This window comes from Alligator sinensis, unplaced genomic scaffold, assembly GCF_000455745.1.
Source record: "Alligator sinensis unplaced genomic scaffold, ASM45574v1 scaffold7_1, whole genome shotgun sequence".
NCBI classification, from domain to species: domain Eukaryota; kingdom Metazoa; phylum Chordata; order Crocodylia; family Alligatoridae; genus Alligator; species Alligator sinensis.
Window position 1 is genome coordinate 4,739,239 of NW_005841843.1, and position 20,080 is coordinate 4,759,318.

The window sequence follows — 20,080 nt, forward strand, 5'->3', positions numbered from 1 at the left end:
CTTTACGCTTCAACTATGTCTATGTCACAGATATTAAGTAGTGTACATAAACAAGCATGCCAGGCTTCCCTGTGCATAGTACTGAATTGTGAAAGCAGTGGACTTGCATTCAAATAGCATTGTTAATTATCTCACCTGCAACACTATGGAAATGCAGCTGTACTGTTTGCAGTTTGGACATTTGTGTGCACAGAGCACTGTGGACTGTGATGCTTCCTGGCGTGGTACATTTACAATACAGACATGCCCTTAAATTTTCATTTCACTGCCAAAGTATTGTAAAAAAACTTTAGCATAGCCACGTGTCCAAACCCCAGCATCTGACTTTTATACAGTTGCCTTATCTGCCATTTAACAAGAGAAGTCAAGTATTCTACTCTAGTTTCATATTGACAATGCTGAGCCTTAAAAAATCCTCTGCTCCTTGTTGCTATCTCTGTAAATACAGCTGAAGGTTGGCTACCATGTTTGCTCAAGCAGAGGACAATGTCTCTCTTTATATAACTTCTATTGCTTATTGATTGGCTTTTGTCAGCTTTATCTGTTGCCAGACATTTTTGTGTGAAAAAAAATTGTGATACCCCACAAAGTGTTAGTGCCTTGTACATGAAAGGCACGATACCCCTTCCAGGACTGCTAGTACCTTGCTGAGGTTAGTCCTCTCTCTGCCACCACTCAGTCTTTGTTAGCTGTATATCACATTAGCAAAATCTGAATCATGCTGTAATCTAGCTGCATTCATACTCTCCCTTGTTCATTTGTTCATGAACATTCATTTACCCATTTTGGGGGACTGGGGAAGAAGAATTTTATCTATCTGTCTAATCATTCATGTGTTAATGAGATGCTCCGCACTGTAGACCTTGAGCACCTCAATGCTCATATTTCTCCAAATGACTCGTAGCACTGGCTAGAGTCAAACATAATGTTATCAGGCTCTGTGTATGTTTTCCCCACACAGCTCCTCCACTGCCCCTTTTTCTTGACCTTCAGAACCCTGCTATTGCAATCTTGGGCCTCTCTTGAGGAGGGATTGTCAATTGTGATGAATTGTGCTTTCGTTTTGTAATGGGGGCAAGTAATCACTAGGGACTTGCTGTACCAAACTCATTTCACTTGTGTCTTGAGTCAAACTTGAACCTAGTTCTCCAGAGAAAAAATACTAGAACATTAACCCACTGTATCCCCCAGTCCTCAAGCAGCTGTCTGCTTAAGAGTAATGTGATTTCAATACAATCAATTTCTGACATAAATAGAGTTATGATATATTGTTCAGGCAGGAAAGTGTAGTTATGTAGCATTCTAAATTTAGTAACTCTCGTCATTTACTAGGAATTAAAGAAGCAGTTACATTTATATTAATTTAAAATACATTATTCTGCCTGTATTTTATTTGATGCTTATGTTTTTAAAGCTATTGGGGTTCTTGAAAGTGCAAACAGAAGTAACATGCAAAACTTATTTCTGTCCATGTGAGTGTTGCCAGAAGGTCAGACACTATACAGGTCTTGTAAAAGCCAAAGGAGAAGTATAAAAATGTTGCTTAGTACATATACTATAGGATCACCTGCAGCAAAGGCTTATTAATTCTCTCCCTTCCTTATGAGTCTGTGACAATATAATTTCATAGGCCTTATTCTGAAGCAATGCTGCTATCAATTAAAAGTAATTCCAGTGAATTAGTGCAGTTACTTCAGTGTTACACTGGTGAGAAGTCTGAAGTAACATTCTTAGGCCCCTGCCACACATTACACTTAAGGCAGCGGTATTTAACCAATTAATTGTGTCTTAAATTGTAATGCAGCCACATGTTAAAGCAATCAGTGATGTCATAAAATAAGGAATATGCCAGAGTTATTACACAAAAAATGTGGACTAACATTGTGGCTCGTTGCTATGATTAATTAAATGTGTGGCCAGGTGCAATCCCCATTCCCCCAATGGATCAACTGCTGGGACTTCCAGTTGCAGGAGATTACTCTTGTCAGTGGAGGGGGAGCCTGGGATTGTGATTCCAGGCTCCCCCTGCACCAGCAATAAGATGTGACAGGATCCAGTGAGCAATCACACAATCGTGCTTCCTGCCGTGCATATATGGTATATCAGGAAGTGGCTTGTTTGATTGCACATCAGATCCGGTCATGCCTTTACCTGCACACTTCTCCATGCTAATAACCCAGACAAAGACAATGGTTTTACTGTATTTATTCTTCCACAGAACTCATGCATGTTATCTAGATTAATACTAATAACTGTGTATCTGAGATCACAATTTAAGTGTTTCTAGAAAGTTACCTCATATTGGTATGACATTTATACTTGTTTAGGGATGACAAATGTAACAGTTTTTTGTTTGTGTAAAACTTATAACATCTGGTTGGTTTTATGAAATTCCTATGTCATTGAGTACTTTAGTGTTTACTGAATCAGCCATTGGCTAAACCTGCTAGTGTCATGAATATTGCTGACTTGGGCTGGGGACAGAGACAGTGGAAAGTCACTAACTTGAACAACATTCCTATAGGTGGAAAAACCTTAAAACAATTGTATGGTTGCAGCCTAAAGGAAGCCCATTCTATCCAGGTTATCTGAAGGGAGTGGGGTTACAGCAGTAGAAAATACCCAGCAAAAAATAGGGACAAAGAAAAAAGTGTTAGACCTGGCTCTTTAAAACAGACTTTGGGAGGTCTGGACAGAAAGGGACTGGTTGTGTCACCTGGGGTACCAGGTGCCATATATTAACTGTCAGACATGGTGAAAGTAAATTAATTTTGCTGTAGGGGTGAGAAGACTCCATGATCTTCCTCCATGAGGAGGAAAAGGAAACTGAGCCAAATGAGTGAAGTCCTGAATAGGGGGGACCTTGAAAAGATGCTGAGCTAAGGATGAGAAAACAAAAAATGGATTTGCCAATAGGTTCTGTTGTTTTGCTATAGATGTCTATACCATTTGTGTTGTCTACAAGTAAAGTGTGATTACTTTAAAAATCCCTCTGAAAAACCTGTATGTCTCATTTTAACTGTCAGGTATCCTTGCAGGGTTAACTACAAAAAACAGAATAACCACAAGAGTAGAGTTCTTAGGAAAATATGCCTGAGCAACTGCAGTGTCTTAAAGCTCAACAGTGGCCTGGGTAGTCAAAAGCAGCTCCATTTCCTAGAAGCAGTGAAAAACAGGGAATATGTGCCCAAGGTGCCAGAACCAAAAAACTGTGGCTACTGCTTGCTTAGACCCAGGGAAGTTTAGAAAACACGGATCCAATACATGGATCCAAACAGAGATGCCTGATGGGGATTCATAAGGAGGAGCCATGCTGGACCCTAACAAAGAGTAAAACATGTGGGAGGCAAAGATAACTAAGTCACAGTGTTAATGTTCTCTTTGCTTTAGTGTTAAAAGAACCAAAATAGACTATGGGACTGAGCTGAGACTGACTGGGCTGAGGACATACCCTCAGCCAAATTTTACTGTGATGTATGTGCACACAACTCCTGAATGTATCCTACTGTTTCTAATTAGAAATGGGTTTATGCTTATTCCTTTGCTGCAGGCATTCTTGTTTGATTAACGGTACAAAAAGTTAATCGTATAAATTTACCATCAGTGCTTTTTTGAAGCAGGAGAGAATAGACAGCTCCTTGCTTTCACAACTCAGCTGCTTTTCAAATGCAGCAACATGCAATACAAACCTGGAGCTTTCCCACAGGTTCATATTACATATGATTTCCCTTACTGTATTGTTAGTAAAAGATGAATATACCCCCAGATTTCACACCATCTGACTTTCCTTTTTGGAAGTTCATTGTACATTTGAATGATGGAAAGATGGGACATGAAGATAGCTGTCATCTTAGTGTCTCTAGAGACCTATGTTTAGGGTGACCATATGTCCTAGTTTGACTGGTACAGTCTCTGATTCCTTAGGCCAGTCCCAGCTGTTTGGTCAAAAGCCCTGGGCTGGAGTCTGGTGGGAAGGTGGAACAGCATGGTGTGTCAGGCAGGTGAGCAGGCAGGCATCACTACCACTGTGCAGGAGCAAGGCGCATGGACACATGGTCACCGTATCTAGATGCCATATCTGAGGTCCCTACGTTCCTTGCTCCTGCACAGTGGTAGGAATGCCTGCCCAGCTCCCTGCCTGGTGCACCATGCTGCTCTGCCTCCCCACCAGATTCCAGCCCGGGACTTGTGATCAATCGGTCAGGACCAGCCTATGGAATCCAGGACTGTCCTGGCCAAATCAGGACATATGGGCATCCAACCTCTGGTAGCCATGCAAATCCTACCCCTCTTAGGACTGAGCTCTAATTATTCAAACCAAATGAATGTATGATTAAAATACATTGCTGTAGAATGTATTAATAAAATTGTGGTGCACTTGGAAGCAGATGGATCAGGATTTGTTTTAATGTCACATTAAGAAGATCTTTTTTTTAATTCCTTATTTGAATTTACCTGATGATTATAAATTAACAACTCTAATTCTCCTGAAAAGACCAGCTGTTCTTTATGATTTTTGGATTTTCTGTCATAAAAAAGGTTCTTACTTGAAGCAATAGACTTTCATCTCTTCAAGTTAGTGACCTACATTTAAAGTAACAATTGCAATAGAAAATTAGATATAATTTTGAATGAAAACATTGGAAGCAAGGGCCATCTACACAAAAGGTGCTCTGCTTCCTCTTGACTGCCAGGGATCCTCCTGGCCCTCTGCCATTTGCAGCATAGCAGTGATAGCTCACAGCTCCAAGGGGTTACCCACATATAAGTCAGAGAACACCTGACTGTTATTTGAACTGTACAAATTATGTGTCAATTCATTTGCTTAACTGAAATGCTGAAAAAAATGGTTTGGGTCTGACTTTAGTTCATTTTAACATTTTGGCATATCTGTCCAAGTGCCTCTCCCTGTCCAAGTCCTGTTGTATTGACCAGTGGATTCATCTCTTCTTCTGTATGAAGCACCGTATGGTTCAAAGATTTCTTCTTAATCTGCACTTTCAGCAGTCAGTCACACCTAAATGGATTCTATGCATTCAGAGATAATAGCACTATGAGCAGTTTCCTAAGCATTGCTAATTACAATTCGTGATAAATTTCTGCCTTTCCACCCCTATTTTAAATCTTTGAGCACTTTGCTTGGTGCACACTGTCAACCAGTTTATGTCCATTTTAATCCTGTTCCAGAAGCTTGTAATTTGGTACAAAATATCCTCTGTACTCATTCAGATGTGACACTGCAGAATTGGGCGGTTCAAAAGACAGCATAACTACAGTATTGGCATATTCTCCCCTCAAACAAACGTAAACCTCTCCTGCTCTATAGCAGTAGCTAACTGAAAGTGCTTTGCATAATTGTGTGTGCATTCTTGTGAATAACATTGGTGATGATGGTGGACTGACAGACAGGTAAATAAAAGCAGCCTTGTTGGCTGCTGAAGAACAGTAGGAAAAAAGAGTGAACCTCAGGGTTATTATATGATGGAAGTATGGAGATTTATGCAGGTAGCTTCAGTTTATGCAAGGTGAAGACATGTATAAATCCCTATTGCTGCAGGAGAAGGATAGACCCCAAGTCCTTGCCAATCAGACAAGACCAACATTTAACACAAGGAATAAAAAAGGACTTTCAAGTTAGCTGTTTGGCACCATACAATCAAGAACAAAATTAAGATGAAAGCTGTTGATAATATCCATTTAAATCTATGAAAATAAGCACTAAATCATCCAGTGAAGAAAACCCTGTTTAAAAACTAATCTGCAGCAGTGTATGTTAAATAAAATATAATGTTCACACCTTAGTATTTAGTTTGAAAACGTGCCATCTCTTTTTGAGCTACTGTATTCAGAAATGCATTTCATTTGGAGGAATATTTTCTCCTGTTTAATATATGAATAGAATGGAAAGAGTATTAGACCAATGTCTGTAAAAATGTTTGTCTCCTTTTTTTTTAGTTCAGAGGAGAAATACATTTTGTCCTACTATTTTTTTGTTATTTACAGTTGATGGTAATTGAACACATATACCCATGTCAAAGTAAGCCAGCCTCCTTTTTAGCACATTAATTTGGCCACTGGACAAGCAGTTTTTACAGTGTTTTCCTGAAGAGGTTTAATTGAAAATGGCTGCTGCCCCTCCCTTTGACATTTTAATCTGTTTTATATATTTATTTTTCATTACTTTGTGTCTCTTGCAGCAATGCATCTGCTCGGACTAAACTGGCAGCTACAGCCAGCAGATGGACACACCTTTAACAATGGGATAAGGACTGGATTGCCAGGAACTGATGATGTGGCAACAATGCCATCTGGAGGCAGAGGTGAGATTACAGCTAAATCTTTTGCACTCTCAGGTCTTGGCAGTTCAAGCCAAGCTTATCTCTCAGTTCAGCTCTTGATATATGTACTTCACTGGGGTGTGTGCAAAAACATTTATTCAGGGCCTCTTCTCAGCATTTCTGTTGTTTGCTAGATTTTGCAATAATTCTGTGTTGTTTCTTTGCCTACATATAAACATCCCAATACCTTCCCTACCTGCATTCATTTATAAGAACGTTTTGCTTCTGGAATCTGTGCTATTAAATAAAGACTGCACAATCAGAAGTAAAAAGCATCATAAATATGTGCTGATTTTTCAACACCCCCTATTCTGCGGTATAGTTTGGATCTCCCAAAGAAAATCAAAAGCTGGACATGACACAGCATCATAGAGAGAAATACATTCTTCAGTCTGAAAAGGAAATCAAGAGAACTTTGGATGTTTTTACACAAGTTCCGGAAAATCTGGGTGGGGCGGGGGGTTGCTTTAATTGCAGTGTCTCCGAGAGCCACTCTAATTAAAGCTCCCAGAGTTTTTTGTGTATCAGCATCCTGTCACTTGAAAATGGCTGTGGGAGCACTATATCTAAAGCTCATCAAATGAGCTTTAGTTAAAGTGCCCTTGCTGCCATTTTGAAGCACGGGGATGCTGATATACGAGATGCAGAGTCTGGCTGAAGTGTGGCAATTACCATGCTCCAGCAGACTCAGTTGTAATTGCAGCGTGTCGGAGCAGCCTTCCAGCTCATGTACAGGAACGCTTTGGCTCCCACCTAAGTCCCAATCTTGCCCTTAGACAGAACTCACTTTGAAGTTACTGGGAATGCTCCCTGAGGACAGCAGAATTTAACTCCTATTGAATATCCTTTCCTTTACTCAAGTGCAGTAAAGGATCTTGTTGGAGCCGTCTTGGCCCATATTTTTCAGGAGAGAAAACAGATGCTGATTGAGTGGGTGGGAGTGTAGCAGTAGCCAGAACAAGACAAAGTACAGAATAGTAATAGTGCATTTGTTAATTAAGTAAAACAAAAATCAAGACAATTGAACTATGTGCTAGCTTTTAACATTTCAAAATTCAGAATCAAACTCACATCTCTTCCGTTGCTTCATTGCTTAAGACTTCCCTCTGCTTTTTTGAGTGATGATTAGAATTATGGTGTCATAATAATAGGTCGCACTTGCTGTATAGTGCACTTTGAATAATGAAAGCAATTAGCAGGAAAATGTCCTACGAGTTCAAAGCTGGGCAGAGAAACTGAGATACAAAGAGGCAAAGTGGCTTGTGTAGAGCCACAGTGTTAGACAGTGAAGCATGTTGGTTATGCATTGGGGCTGCTTGGCTCCCATGATATTTTATATGATAGCTCCTAGTGTTGAAATAGAGCACTTCAAAAGGAATAGATGGATCTTGAACTTCGTATGGCAGTAGGAAGGCAAGAGATCTCTGAGTTCAGTTATCTCCTCCATCACAGTTTTGTGGTAATTTTTAGACTGAAACTCTTTGTGCCTCAGTTTCTTTGTGTATTAAGAGGAACTGAACACCTTCAACTACTTCTGAATTCATGCACTTATGGGAATCAGGCTCTAAGTAAAAGGAGAATTACTACTATATCATATCTCTGTTGATTTTTTTTCCAGTATGTGCACATGCAAGAGTATATTGTTCAAAAGGAACCCGAATGTCTTTGTTCATTCTAAACATTTTATAGACATTTTACAGAATGTTAATAAAACCTTTGAAAAAGATCTCACTTAGATAAATAGCCTTGCAGTATGAAATACAGTGAATGACAGGCTGTATGAGTAAAATCAATGTCAGAAAGACAGACCTTGACAGCAACAAGGGTGTGAAAAGTTTTCCTTCCCCCACCCCCTCTCCACACACACACATTTATTCAATTTAAAGTTAATATTGCTGTGCCAGCAGTTTTTAAGAAGGCCTCTGGCAGCTTTTAACACAACAGCCATTTCAGGTCTAGCCTCTCTGGCTGTGCAGAGTGACCTTTCATAATTGACACGACTCAGGATGAAGCCATTCTTTTCAAAACACTGGTCTTCTAAAGAAACCTTTAACCCTTAGAATAAAAATGGCCACTTAAGCACAAGCTGTGCCATCTCGGCAAGCAGGCCATTTAAAGATAGTGCCACTTCGGGGAAGAAAACAGACGATATTTCAAAGTGGTCTGCCTATATTTTTGCCTGTGGGCTAAACTCTCCTCTGAATAACAGCAGTGTAAATACAAAATAATGTAATTGCATCATGATATGACTGAAAACAAAATCCAGCCTTATGATAACAGTCATGATTTCTCTTGTTTGTACACTGTCACTCAGTGGAGCTTAGTAGAGTCTGAAAGTGCCTGGGTAAAAAGAACAGACAAGGAGCTGATCAGACAAGCTGATTTACAGCTGCAAGTATATGTACCAGATTGAAAACAGGGCAGGAAACGCCCACTCTGGCACTGGGGTCACGGAGCTAATAATAAACTAGGGGATTTGGGAAAGAGGTAGAGAGACACTTCATTTCTGCATGCAAGTAGCAAGGCAGGGCCTCTCCATAACACTCAAGAGAGCACCGCCGCTATTGAGAGAGACAGCAAAGTGCCCCTGGTTTAATATGAGGAAGCTTGCTCAAGCATCAACTTGCAGAAGCTGGGAGTCTGGCGTGGAAAGTTTTGATGAAGCAATGACTAAGGGAGGGGACATTCAAAACCAATCTACAAATCTTTTAAGGCAATTAGTGCCACTGGTGAAGAGGTATTATTAGTAAGTGAGAGTACAGTAAGACATAATTGAAATAATGGGATGAAATTAAAAAAGAGAAAATATTGATGAAATATCAGAAATAGCTTCTTGATACTGAGTTCTCTTAACCAGTAATGCAGTCCCCTAAGGGAATTGGTGGGAGCTTGGGGCAATGAAAACTAGACCCGGCAAAAAACTAATTAAATATACATTAGGGAATAGTCCTGTGTTGGCAGGGAGACAGACTAGATGACTTAACAGAGCTTTTTCATTGCTATATTATCTAAAACTATGCCAAGAATGTGTCTGAAATTTTAAAAATTCTTTAGATGCCAGACACACAACTCCCTAAAATGGGTGACCTGCCATGTGCCATTTCCTTCATAACTGTCAGAATATACTGTAAAAGTCAACTTTAATCATTCCTCTCTAAGCAGGAGAGGTTTTAGATAAACACACTTGTATATTTTAGGATATGTCTATACATATTGTTTATACATACCCAAACTAGCTTTATATTAGCCAGCTTGAGTACTTGTAGCAGCATAACAGTGGTAGCATGGAACTCAGCATGCATTGCAAAATCCTACTGAGAAGCTGAGTAAGTACTTCAGTGTAGACATACCTTTGAAGAAATCTCTCATTCTTTTGCCTTCTTGCAACACGTCTCCTGTGGTTCCCTGGTGACCTTATGATTTTCCTGTTTTGTATTACTCAAAGATACTGATGAATGGCATAGTGCACTGAATTATAATTTTAAAAATAACTGTTATAAACTGTATTACTTTATAATGGTACTGTACAAACACACAATAAGAGACAGTCTCTGCCTCAGGGAGCTTACAGCAGTGCTTCTCAACCAAGATGCCACAGCACCATGGGGTGCAGTAAGATCCTTTTAAGGTTGTTGAACAATATTAGCACTATTAGATATGCATACACCTACAGATGATTCACAAGATAAACCCAGAGATTTCAAATAGGAATCCAGAGTGGCAAAAACATTGTGATCTGTCATGGTGCTTCTGAGTTCTTTGCAACAGAATAATTGCTCAGAATTATTTTTCTGAGGCCAACAAATGAGTGAAAGCTAAGAGCTGACATTTTCTGAGGGGTGCGTTGAGTCTAATGAGAGGTGCCTTGAGTCTAGTATCAAAACCAGCAGTTCTCAGTATTTTTAGAGACAGATAACAAAAGTTGGGAGTGAATTGAGGCCCAAGAGATCAGCGTGGCCCATTATAAGAATAATGATAATTTGTTAATTGAAAATTGGGTCCTGACACTGAAAAGGCCCAGTGTTTGGATGAAGTGACTGGGTCTAGGCTCAACTTTGCAAAAAAGCACATGAGATTTCAGCATAAATGAATCACAGTATTTGAATTATAAATATATAAATAAGATTGAGTTGTTCATGACTAAATGATAAAGTATTGTGAACTGCCACAAATATTGCATGCAAAGTTCAAAATCAGAGCTGCACATGAAACTCAGCAAAATGTTGAAACTTAGCCTGACAATCCCAAAGCTATACGCTAAGAATGGAACCTGGCTTTAAGGAGCCAGACCCAGTTTTTCCCCACTCCCCAAAAACATGGCAAATGTAATGGTTCAACGCAAAAGGTAAAATTATGCTGCTCCAGGCCAGTTTTGTGTTGATTGAAAATGGAAACTCAACAAACCAAACAGCAGAGGGATAGAAATGTACATGTATTGAAACCAAGGAAAATACTTTCTTGGATCTACTTATGTTGGCTCCACTGTTTTCCAAGAATACTGAGTAATGGGTTACATTAAAAAAATACATATTAAAACCATCCTACAGAGTTTGATCCTGTAACTAGCAGTCACTTGAATGATTTGCTGACATGGTTCATGAGTAATACAGTAGGCAGGCAAGGTTGTTGATGACAGGAGCCAGCAGCATTAGGACCCAGGGGGAGCTGGTGGCAGGATACAGCAGCAGCCAGAATGGCAATGGTGATGGGCAGGAAAGCGGGGAATGGCACCAGCAGGTGGCGGGGAAGTGGGAGCAAGTGGGCGTAGGGGTGGTGCACTAGGGCCAGCACTGGCAGGGGCCCAGAGCAGGGTGGCAGGAGCGCGGGACCAGGCTGGCAGGGGCTGTATGAAAGCGGGCCAGCTCCCCCCTCTTCCTGCTGGCACAGCCCAGCCTGGCTCCAGAGCCCCTGCTGGCCTGGGCCCTGTGCTCCTGCCACCCCACTCTGGGCCCCTGCTAGTGATGGCCCCGGGGGACCAGCATGGGCCCCATGCTCCCACCCAGCTGTTGCTGTGTTCCTGCATGCCCACTCACTCTCATCCCCCCCCACCTGCTGCCACCATTTCCCTGCTCTCCTGCCCCCCGCCACCACTCCTCTCCACCCCCCCCCCCCCCCCCCCTCCAGCACCACATGGTTGCCAGGTACAGCACTGGGACCGCAAAATGCAGCAGAAGCTGCCCTGGCCCCCATGATTCTCAGCTAGCTTTGTGCAGTGCCAGCTGGACTGGGCTGGCTCCTGCTGTGTCCTGCGGTCTTTGCCGTGCAGCTGGGATAAGGTGCTGGAGCGGTGAGCAGGGGAGGATGAGGAACTGGTAGGAGAAGGGCAGCAATGGCAGATGTGGTAGGGGGGAAGTGACAGTGACCAGTAGCACAGCCACCAGGGACTGCCCAAATCATCAAAGCTCTCCGAATTTTTTCCGACGATTCGGAGAACTTTGAATCAATTTGGACCATTTAATTTGTCCCCCGATTCAATTCAGTTTTGGAGATTCAGCCACTGAATTGGCCCGAATCTCCTTCAAATCAAATCACTACCTGAAGCTTCGCACAGCCCTAGTAACTGGAGTTACTGTGCAGTAGTGCCAGCGACATCTTATAGGTGTTGCTACTGCGCTGTAGCCTAATAATACTACACAATAGCAGATTAGCACTGTCTGTTCTGTGATGCGCTACTGCATAGTCAGCATCTCATGTAGATGCACCCCCTGTTAGGTATCCTTTGAGGCCTAGCCCTTTTTCTACAATTCTACTCATTCTGTTGTGTAAGAAACGCAGAACACCATCGTTCAGAAGATTTACATAGTCAAAAAAATTTTAGAGGGAGAAAAAATAAATTAAAATGTGTGCCAATTAATTTCTATTGATTCCTTAAATGATAATCCTAAGAAGTTTATTAAAAGCCACCTCCATCCTTCTCACACTTTACTATACTTAATCATTTACTTTGGTCATGTTTTAATCAAGATACATCATGTTTTACCAAATAAATTAATCTTATTAAGTAGCTACTGTGGAGCTATGTTGTGGAAGCTGTTTAAAATGCAAGCAAGCAAAATTCTGTAATGTCTTCAGAAAAGTTCATATTCCATGTTCCAGATTTGGATGTGTATCTGTTAGGCACTGTAAACTGTATGATTAGATGATTGTAGTGAAAAGAAAACATTTGACTAATGCAGTAAAAAGGATAGGGTTTTGGGGTGTATTTGTGTCATTAGTTAGTTTATTTAGCGTAATTTGGTTATCCATGCTTTAACAGAAGACAAGATTGAGCTAGAGGTACTGCAGAAATTACTTACAACATTGAGCATATCTCTTCTTTGGTTAAACATGAGGACCTAATAAATCTTAATTACATCTGCAATGAAATGATTTGCTTATGAAATCTTCTGAAAAGATTGTGCCTCAGCATACAGTATCTGCCAGAACTTTGAGATGATTTCTGATTTTTAAATATAGTAAGGGATTAGTAGACTCTAAACTCTTAGGGTCCAGCCATCGTTTGCTACAGCCAAAGCCTTGGGAGGTGGCCCTAAACAGAGGTTCTCTTTGCAGGATTTCTTCCTTCCCGTGTACAGGAAGGTGGTTAACAAATTTCACAGGTCCCTGTTCCTGACTAGCTCCTTTAGACCAGGACTTCAGGCTCCCTTGCTATTCCCATTAAACAGACCAGGGATTCATGCTCATTCTTTGGCAGATTCCCCCATAAAATTAGTGATGGGTGGAATAATGCACATTCCTTGACACTGAACAAACCTTACCCTATACCGTATTTAACTCGGGAGCATGGAGGTACAGGGAGTTAACTGGATTCTGCAGAGGTGATTGAGTCACTCTTTTGTTCTTTGCACAGACACATGTACACACAAGGGTTACCTCCATATGTAGCGGTAGGAGATATAATCCTGCTTCTTTTGTAATACAGCTCCCTAAAACTTGTGTAAATGCAGCTAATCATGACCCTGGAAGTGTGGCTTGACAAAACAAAACTCACTGGTATAGCAGTATCCTTTCTGTCACGGGAGTTCAGGTTGTGTCATTTCAGCATCTCTAAGTTAAACATTTGTTTTCTGAGCTTTAGCTGTGAAACAGCCATGAAAATTCATGTTACATCTGGAGCAAATTTCTTGTACACAATTGGAAAAATACAGATTTTCTAGATGGATTTTAGGACACTGTGGGTACACCTACACATGCAATTAATGTTATATGGGTTTACTGTGAAGTAATTTACTGCAAAGTAAACTAGCCCTGGGCAGCCATCTACACTGGCAGCCATTTGAAAGCAGATTTGCCCCTCATGACAATAGCCTACTCCAGTCCTCATCCAGCCCTGCTTTGCCTCCCTGCAGCAGCCAGAGGGAGCTGGATGCTACAGCCACAGCTGTTTGGGGGCCAGGGCACTTTAAAAGGCAGCTCTCTGTGGTATTCCCCGGCCACCTGCATTTCTAGCTTGGAGTAGTCTGCAGCATGCTAGCACAGCCTTTTACAACTCTATCTCCAGTGCCCACTGTGTGATGGCTGCTCCATCTTTAGGCCCCAGGAGTGATGACTTTTGGCTTTTGTTTGCCACCCTACTCAGTGCACTTCACCACCATGGTGACCATCACCTGGCCCCAGGCAATCTTGGTCCTGTCTATCCCCTCATGCCATACGGCTGTGTTGTCAAGCTCACTGCTGCAGCCAAGCTCAACCCTGGCCCCTGTGCTGACAACAACCAGCCCCCGGCTCATTGCCCAGACCCCCACAGGAATTATGTGGATGCTGCCATTAGTTCCATCCATGAGCTCCTGGGGCTCCAGCCCTACTGCCTGTGGGCCCACCTGGCCAGCCAGGATGGGTGGCTGCATATCATCCAGCACACCTGGGATGACAAGCAGTGCCTGGACTCATTCTGGGTGACCCAGGCCAAGTTTCATAGTTTCATAGTTTTAGGGTCGGAAGGGACCTAATAGATCTTCTAGCCTGACCCCCCGCCAGGGCGGGAGAACAACAAAAAACCCTAAAAACAAAAACGGGACTCAAATGAGTCCAGCCAGGTAGGCATCCAGCCTCTTCTTAAAGACCCCCAGGGTAGGGGCCAGCACCACCTCCCTTGGAAGTTGGTTCCAGCTCCTAGCCGCCCTAACTGTGAAGTAGTTTTTTCGGATGTCCAATCTGTACCTCCTCTCCATCAACTTGTGCCCATTACTCCTTGGTATGCCAGCGGGGGCTAGGGGTTTCAGGAGCTCCTCAATCTGCTCCACCTACACATGGAGCAGCAGGCCACCACCATGTGGCCACCCTTCCCTGTGGAGACCCAGCTGGCCATTGCTGTGCTCAAGCTGGCCATGCCCTCCAGCCTGTGCTATGTTGGCCATGTCTTCAGCGTGGGCAAGTAGACCTCTGTGGAGGCCATCCCGGAGGTTTGTCCAGGATGTGCTCAGGCACACAGTACTCTGGATCCACGACCCCCTGGTGGGGTTCCATACCCTGGGCTTCCCCCAGTGCTTCAGGGCCTTGGACGAGACCCACATCCCCATCACATGCCTGCCCCGTGATGACCACCTGTAATGCACCTGGCAAGGCTTCCACTCAGTGGTGCTGCCAGTTGTGGTGCACCACCAGGGTGCCTTCACCAACACCAGTGCTGGCTGGGCTGGCAGCACCCATGATGCCTGCATCTTCTAGAACTGCACTCTGCTAGCCCTGGTGGAAAGCGGTCGCTCATACCAGACCTCCACCTGGGTGAGGTGATGGTCCCTCATTGGGGAGCCCACCTACCCACTTCTCTTCTGGCTCATACAGCCCTATACTGGGCAGCTGGACCTCCCCACCAGGCACATTTCAACACTGCTTGGGCTGGACCCACACACCTTCTGCTACCTGAAAGGATGCTGGTGCACCTTCACTGCTTGCCTCAGGGTCATCAAGGCCAACATCCCCCAGGTCATCATCATAGGCTGTGTAACATCTGCAAGGCCTAGGGGGCAGCTCTTCCCTGAGGCTTGGGCGGAGGAGGCCCAGTAGGCAAACAGTGCCTGGCAGAAGGAGTACCAGCTGCAGTGGCAGCAATACCAACAGGGCCCCCTCCCACAGAGGCCCTGGGAGAGCTGCACACCTGGCAGTGGGGGCCAGGGCATCAGGTGCGAGAGGTGCTGGTGGATAACCTGCTCCTGAACCCCTTGCTGTAGGCCACATGGACGGCTGGCCATGGATCCCACCTCCATCGTCCACCCCATCACCATGTTCACAGCATACAGTTTTCAGCAAAAGTCTTTATTTCCTTCCCCAAACACAGACCCTGTCCCCACTCCCTCCCAAACACATCTTTCCCCTTCCAAACAACAGAGCCCTCCCGCCTCCCTCCCAAACCACAGAGCCCCATCACCAACCACCACACCCACCACCAATAAAGCACCCTCTTCCCTCTGTAGTCTATGTACATTCTGTTCTGTGTGCCCTCCTGGGGCAGGGGACAGTGGGGTGGAGGTTGACATGTAGTGGTGGTTGACATGTTGTCTTCAGCTGTTGGGAGTAGGAATGCATAGCATAGGCATGGATACCCCTCCAGGTGGCAGCAAATGCTGTGAGGAAGCTCAGACTTGCCCACTACACTACAGAAGCTCAGTGTCCCTGTGCCAGGTTCTTGGGTGCACTTGGGGCACCTTGGCAATCAGCAGCAGCAGGGCATAGTGGGTCAGGCACCACCCTACAGGGTGGAGCCTGGGGACACGTGCTCACCACCATGGCCTCTGGCTGCACCACCATGGGTGCACACACCATAGTGAGGCAGGTGGTCAGGGGACTTAGCTGGGGTGAGGACAGCTGCTGCTCTGTCAGCACAGCTGGCTTCTCCTCATGCAGCCTGGGGCCAGGGCCAGCAGGGCCTGGGCATGGTGCTGGCCCCACTGCAGACAGTGTCTGGGCAGGGACTGCATAGAACCTGGGAGAGCGGCGGGGGGCGGCCCAGGCTGGAGGGCCGGCTGGCAGGAAACCCAGACAGGAGACACTGGCTACTGGAGACTGCTGCACCTCAGCCCAAGCCCACTGGGGGCCTAGGGATTGGCAGCAGGCAACTGTCAGGGAGTAGACAGGGCTAGGACAGGATGAAGAAGACTGCCACCCAGAGGTCCTCCTCCATGGCCTCTACTGTCCTGGCCACCATGGCGGTCTCCTGCTCCTGAGCCTCCAGCATCCTCTTGAGGAGGGCAATGTGTCTCCCCTGGCTGGCCATGCAGGAGGCCCCTCTGGGGAGGAGCTGGAGCTCATCAGGGTGGATGGTGCCATCCCTTGCTGGCCTACTGGGTGGAGCTGTGCATCCAGAGCTGGCAGGACAGGTGCTGGCCTGGGCTGTTGGAGCTGCTGGACAACTCCAGGGGCAGAGCCCATGGTGGTACATGCTCCTGACACCTCAAGAGTCCCTCTCCCACTCTGGACTTGTTGCCACTGCAGAGACTTTTGCAGGCCACCCATATTGGAGAACACAGCATGGCTCTATCCGGGTCCAGGGGTGTGAGGATGCAGTCCAGCTGCCTCATAAATGGCATGGTCCTGAGGGAAGTTCCCAACCAGTGATTATGGTTGGCAGAGGTCCTCCTCCATGGCCTCTACTGTCCTGGCCACCATGGCGGTCTCCTGCTCCTGAGCCTCCAGCATCCTCTTGAGGAGGGCAATGTGTCTCCCCTGGCTGGCCATGCAGGAGGCCCCTCTGGGGAGGAGCTGGAGCTCATCAGGGTGGATGGTGCCATCCCTTGCTGGCCTACTGGGTGGAGCTGTGCATCCAGAGCTGGCAGGACAGGTGCTGGCCTGGGCTGTTGGAGCTGCTGGACAACTCCAGGGGCAGAGCCCATGGTGGTACATGCTCCTGACACCTCAAGAGTCCCTCTCCCACTCTGGACTTGTTGCCACTGCAGAGACTTTTGCAGGCCACCCATATTGGAGAACACAGCATGGCTCTATCCGGGTCCAGGGGTGTGAGGATGCAGTCCAGCTGCCTCATAAATGGCATGGTCCTGAGGGAAGTTCCCAACCAGTGATTATGGTTGGTGATGTGGACCCACTGCATACGCAGGGCCTTGACCTTTATGCATTACTGTCACTCTGTCTGGTCGCACCTGCACTCCTGCATGTCACCCACCAGAGTGTCATAGATGTGGGCGTTGGAGCACCCACCCTGGGCAAACTGGCTCTGGACCTCAGTGTCATCCCTCAGTACTATGAGGTCTATGGTTTCATCCTGGTGCCAGCTGGGCCCCCAGGATGCAGCGTGTGGCATCAGGGAAGATGCCAGCATGACTCCCTCAATGGCCCTCAGGGGTTGTGGGTGAGCGTCTGGGTGCTGCCAGACTTGGGAAGGTGCCTGCAGCACAGGGGCATCACACAAGGCAGGCAGGCAGGCACATGGTGGGACTGGCCTGGAGGCTAGCGCCAAGGGTCTGTGCTGGCTGCTGTGGCTGGAACAAGGCTGCAGGATCCAGTGGCCAGAGGCTGGCAGCAGGTGGCGCAGACCCCAGAGTCACCACAGAGTTTTAAATGCCAGACTGGGGTAGGCAAAGAGCCAGCCCAGCCCTGGGAAGCTCTGAGCCCCATGGCCCTGGGGCTAGCCTGAGGCTGCCCCCCTGGTGGTGGCACTGACTGAAAGTAACTTTGTGCAGTAACTAAGGCAGGTAGCAAATTAACCGTGCAGTAGACTAATTTACTGTGAAGTTTATTTAAGTGCCTGCACATGTAGATGGTGACACTGCCGCACAGTAAGTTAGTCTTCTGCTTGGTAAAGCATCTCATGTAGACACACTCTGTTTTATTTAACGTCTGGGTGCACTTGGAGGTACAATTCATATGAATGTAAATTTGCATTGTACTAATACTTAGGCTGAAAGACTTGTGAGGGGAAAAAAGATTTCTAAATCAAATTAAAAATGGACTCTGCCCCTTTCAGAAGAGACAAAGGCTGCCCAAATTAGGGGTCAGCTACATCTTAGGATGATGCAAAGCTAGTATTCAAAATCATATTCATTTTTACATTTAGTCCTTGTGGCATAAATCTCAGTTCAGTGCACCTGTATATTAGGTAGTGGCCTTCTCGCAAACTCTACCCAATACCAAATAACTAATCTTGACCATTTAAACACAAAGAAGTAGCAACAAGAAAAGGAAGGTAAATCATAAGAATAGGGAGGGAAGGTGGAGTTGAGACTTGGAGAAATGGAAAGACCCCCAAAAAAGTGTTCCAAACTGCAGGATCAGCAAAGGAGAAGATCCTTTCACCATCCGCAGTGATATTTATTGCCTGGAATTACTGCAAGTCCAAATCAGCCAGATTTGTATGGTAGATGATTACAGATTTTTTAGAATTGATGTTCTGCCAGTTTAATGACCCATGCTTCAGTAGTAGTACCAAAGCAAACATTTTCAGAGGTGTGCAATGTAAAATCATCTACCTCACATCACAATTATTTCCTATTTGAGTATGCAGAGAGTGCTGTAGAATCTCAAATGTTGCCTGTAGGTCAGTCCTAACCCTCAACTACTGTGTGGAATAGGAAAGTCTAAATTACACGCGTGTTTTCAGACCAGACCCAACCCCATCTTAATAGCTCACTTTTAATCAATATTAACCTGCATTTTGACCAACTCATACAATATATTTCTACAGTAGCTAGTTAATAAGATTAACCTTCTTGGCAAAACATGGTGTATCTTGATTAAAACATGACCAAAGTAAATGATTCAGTTTTAGCAGAGATACTAATTTGTGAAGAGGAAAATTGGGTACGTGAGAAACCAACATTGATCCCCAGTTCAAGGCTGGGGCACACCAATGGGATGATTCATGAAGCTTGCACTGCTGCTGCCGTATTGCAGCCTTCAGGACTGTCAAATTGGCACTTTCAGCGAGCATTAAAATAGACTTTAAAAATGCACATAGCAAAATAGTAATTTAACTGGGTAAATAATACACCTTTAAAAATGGATAAGTGTTATTTAGTCGATAACAAGCTTATATTTACAGGTGCTTAAATACATGTTTGACTGAGAGATTGGAATGGCTCCCCTGGGCAAGAAGAAATATGCTTTTAAAACTCCCTTTATAAACATTTATAGAAAAAGAAAATCACACTAAAATATGTTGAAATAATTGTGAGATTGTGATAAGCAGAGAAGCTCCAAGACAGCCATTAGTCTGGAGCATCATTAATTCATGCCATTAGGGCTTACTTGTCCACAATGGTCTGAGTTCTTTGGCCAGCCTTACTTCTCAGTTTCTTGCAAGTTTCTTTCAGTTTTGGCATGTCCATAACTTTATTTAAATGCACTTGATGGTCTTTGAATGTGATCTGCAGCAGTCCATCAAAATGGAAAATAATCTAAAAATAGAAGAAGGAAAAGGAGTGAGTCACAAGGAGGAACACACTCTTACTGCATTAGGGGTGAAGACCAAAGTTACATTATGAAAAAATTATAAAGTTTACTTAGAAATTCTCTAGAGCATGCAGAAGAGACAGCTTCTGAGTGGGGCCATTGGTACAAAATAAACTACTGAAGATTTAAAGAGTGGATATAAAGTCGGGGGTTGGGTGACACCCAATCGTACTTGAGTCCTAAATGTAAAGTAAACCTGATTAATCCTTAGTAATCCAGTTACTGAAAGGTTCAGGAGTCTAATCACCTTTGCCTCTTGGGCTGGATACAGACATTCAGGAAGGTTAGATCTAGTTTAAAATGGCCACCTGATTTAAGGTAAGTATGGATGGGTGGGGGGG

The 20,080-nt window shown here is 44.5% G+C and overlaps 1 protein-coding gene and 1 long non-coding RNA gene across 2 annotated transcripts in view; one reads left to right on the forward strand and one right to left on the reverse strand.

Annotated features, from left to right (window-relative positions):
* Window positions 1–20,080, forward strand: part of LOC102385477 (teneurin-2) — an 818,212-nt gene that overhangs the window by 621,836 nt on the left and 176,296 nt on the right. Inside the window, exon 6 of the mRNA XM_025205636.1 lies at window positions 6,198–6,320. Coding sequence (XP_025061421.1) covers window positions 6,198–6,320 — 123 coding nt within the window. The remainder of the gene's footprint in view (window positions 1–6,197; window positions 6,321–20,080) is intronic.
* LOC112550488 overlaps window positions 19,350–20,080 on the reverse strand; it is a 5,309-nt gene continuing 4,578 nt past the window's right edge. The window contains exon 3 of the long non-coding RNA XR_003094364.1: window positions 19,350–19,684. This is a non-coding gene — a long non-coding RNA (uncharacterized LOC112550488). The remainder of the gene's footprint in view (window positions 19,685–20,080) is intronic.